General features: G+C 41.8%; 1 protein-coding gene across 1 annotated transcript; it reads left to right on the forward strand.

The window, feature by feature from the left end:
• The first annotated feature begins 1,052 nt into the window (after positions 1-1,052).
• Positions 1,053-2,336, forward strand: LOC147369240 (olfactory receptor 2T3-like). The gene has a single exon (XM_086413508.1). It carries the CDS (start codon positions 1,057-1,059, stop codon positions 2,026-2,028), a length of 972 nt encoding a protein of 323 aa, XP_086269634.1. The 5' UTR covers positions 1,053-1,056; the 3' UTR covers positions 2,029-2,336.
• The last annotated feature ends 427 nt before the right edge of the window (positions 2,337-2,763 follow it).

The following is a 2,763-nucleotide window of genomic DNA, read 5'->3' on the forward strand; positions in this document are numbered from 1 at the left end:
AAAATCATTTCTCTGCATAAACTTAATACAATAAGTGATTTAGACTTTGCTTTGAGGTTGAGAAGGGGATCGATCAGCATATAGTTGACCTCCTGCTCCACCAGGGTCTGTACCTTGAATGTTTCCTCTTCTGTACAAGGTCTGGAACCAAGCGCCCTCCTTCTGCATGCTAGGTTGGCACCTCTCCTGCCCTGCATCAGGTCTGTATCCTGAGTGCCTTTCTGCCCTGTATGAGGTCTGCTCCCTCCCTGCCCCACTTTCCCTGCACAATATCTGCACCCTGGGTACACTCCTTTCCTATGAACCCCTTCTGCACTCCTTTCCTATATGTGATTTGTACACAAGTGACCTCCTCCTCTGTAAAGATCTGCACTAGTCCTACCCTTCTGTCCCACACCAGGTCAGTAAACTGAGCTGCTCTACCCAGGCAGGCCGGGCACTTTCTGCTCTGATGTCCCTGATGATCATCTTCATGGAGCTTTATTGTTCAAGGAAAAGCACAATAAACTGAAGTGCTTAGCAAGGAAAGGGTAGAAAATATTTCACATTTCAAGTTTCAACAAACTTCAGTTATGTTAATACAATTAACAATATTAATATTAACATTATCTGCAGCTTTGACTTCTATCACTGAGCACTGGAGGAGTTAATGCATCCAAAAGTGGAGTGGGAGCTTTAGTGAATAGCTTCATTCAATATTTGCATTGTTACAGACTCATTGTGTTTTTTCTAATCTAGATTTCTGATCACCCCATGAGATGATCTTTTTATATCTTCAGTTTGGTATAAAAAACAAATAATGCTGAGTGTAAACAACTTGTCTGTTTATACAGTTTTCAGCTTTCCAGACGTATTTCATATTCCTCTCTAGATTTGTGGCCAAAAAGCAACCTGGCTTTGAACTTTTGATTCTACATCAATACAACTTCTTTTTTTTTTTTAAATAGCTCAAAGTAGTTTTCTCATTGGATAAGTGTTAAGAAAACCATATATGTTTGAAATATCTAAAACCAATGAATCTTATTTCTTCCTCAGGTGAGAACTGTAACCAAAACTATGTACTCAGGGAGTCAAACTTCACAGAATCAAACATCAAGTGATTTCATCCTTGTGGGGCTCTTTGGTGAAACCAAACATGCCCTCCTCCTCTACACTGCGACCTTCATCTTCTTCCTGATGGCCCTAGCTGGGAACGCCCTCCTCATCATCCTCGTCCACCTGGAGCCCCGCCTGCACACCCCCATGTACTTTTTCATCAGCCAGCTCTCCCTCATGGACCTCATGTACATATCTGTGACTGTGCCCAAGATGCTCCTGGGCCAGGTGACAGGAGATCATACAATTTCTCCCTCAGGTTGTGGGATCCAGATATTCTTCTATCTAACCCTCGCTGGAGCTGAGTTTCTACTCCTGTCTGTGATGGCCTACGACCCATATGCTGCCATTTGCAGACCTCTCCATTATCCTCTGCTGATGAACCAGAAAGTCTGTGTATGCCTGGTGTCTGGATGCTGGTTCCTAGGAATGGTGGATGGTTTTGTGGTCACCCCCATAGCCATGAACTTCCCCTTTTGTCATTCCAGAAAAATCTTGAGTTTCTTCTGTGAGGCTCCCGCTCTGCTGAAGTTGTCCTGTTCTGACATCTCCCTCTACAAGATGATCATGTACTTGTGCTGTGTTCTCATGGTCCTCATCCCCATTGTGGTCATCTCAAGCTCATATGCCCTCATCCTGCACCTCATCCACAGAATGAGTTCATCAGAGAGCCGCAGGAAAGCCTTTGCCACCTGCTCCTCCCACATGATTGTAGTTCTGCTCTTCTTTGGTGCCACCATCTACACCTACATGCTTCCCGATTCCTACCACACAGCTGAGCAGGACATGATGGTGTCAGCCTTTTATACCATCATCACCCCTGTGCTGAACCCCCTCATTTACAGCCTCCGGAATAAGGATGTCACAGGGGCTCTGAGGAGCAGGATGCAATCAGGGCTGATCCTAAGGAAAGTTGTGAAGAGGAAATCCTGAGGATGACTATATATTTTTCCCCTATTATATTATCCCCCACCAATTTCTCTTCTTCTTTGTCCCCTGCTTCCAGGGCCCCCAACACTGAGTCTAGTTATAACTTCCTTCTTTCTTCTGCATGTGACATTTCTCCTCCATACTGTTTACTCATCATAATTTATCTCATTATATTTAATGTCCTTATACTCCTTTTATCTGTGAAGCAAAAATTGACATCAAGAAAACTCACATAGGGCCTTTGATCTTATCTCCCATCCCAAGTTTATTCACCTTTTTAATATGAGACTGGGTGTGAAATCCTTAATCCTAAATGTGGCTCACTGAGAAGAATCCAGATTCCAGCATAACACAGGAGATCTTTTAGTTTTCTTTGCCCTGTAATATCCCTCAGCTCATAATTCACATGTGGCAACCAATAATAGCAACAATGAGTGCTATTATACCTTAGTAAGAACAATGTACACATTTTTTTAAATATTGAATATGAGACTCATAGTATAAATACAAATTTACTATTTGGCTATAAGACTAAGGCTACATAGACCAAACTTCAATCTACGTTAAAGTTTCCATGAGTTAATGCATTCATCTAACTTCACAGGCTATAAGGGTATGTAAAAATAATTAAAAGTAATTTCATACTTAGTTTCTTTACTCTTTATCATAGGAAGTGAGCTGACATATGTAAACTAAATATAAGATCCTTGAAGGAGGATAGAAGTTTAGGAAATCTTA

This window comes from Bos grunniens, chromosome 7 (genome assembly GCF_055505025.1).
Source record: "Bos grunniens cultivar Pamir isolate PY7600 chromosome 7, Bosgru_T2T1.0, whole genome shotgun sequence".
In the NCBI taxonomy this organism is placed as follows: Eukaryota; Metazoa; Chordata; class Mammalia; order Artiodactyla; family Bovidae; genus Bos; species Bos grunniens.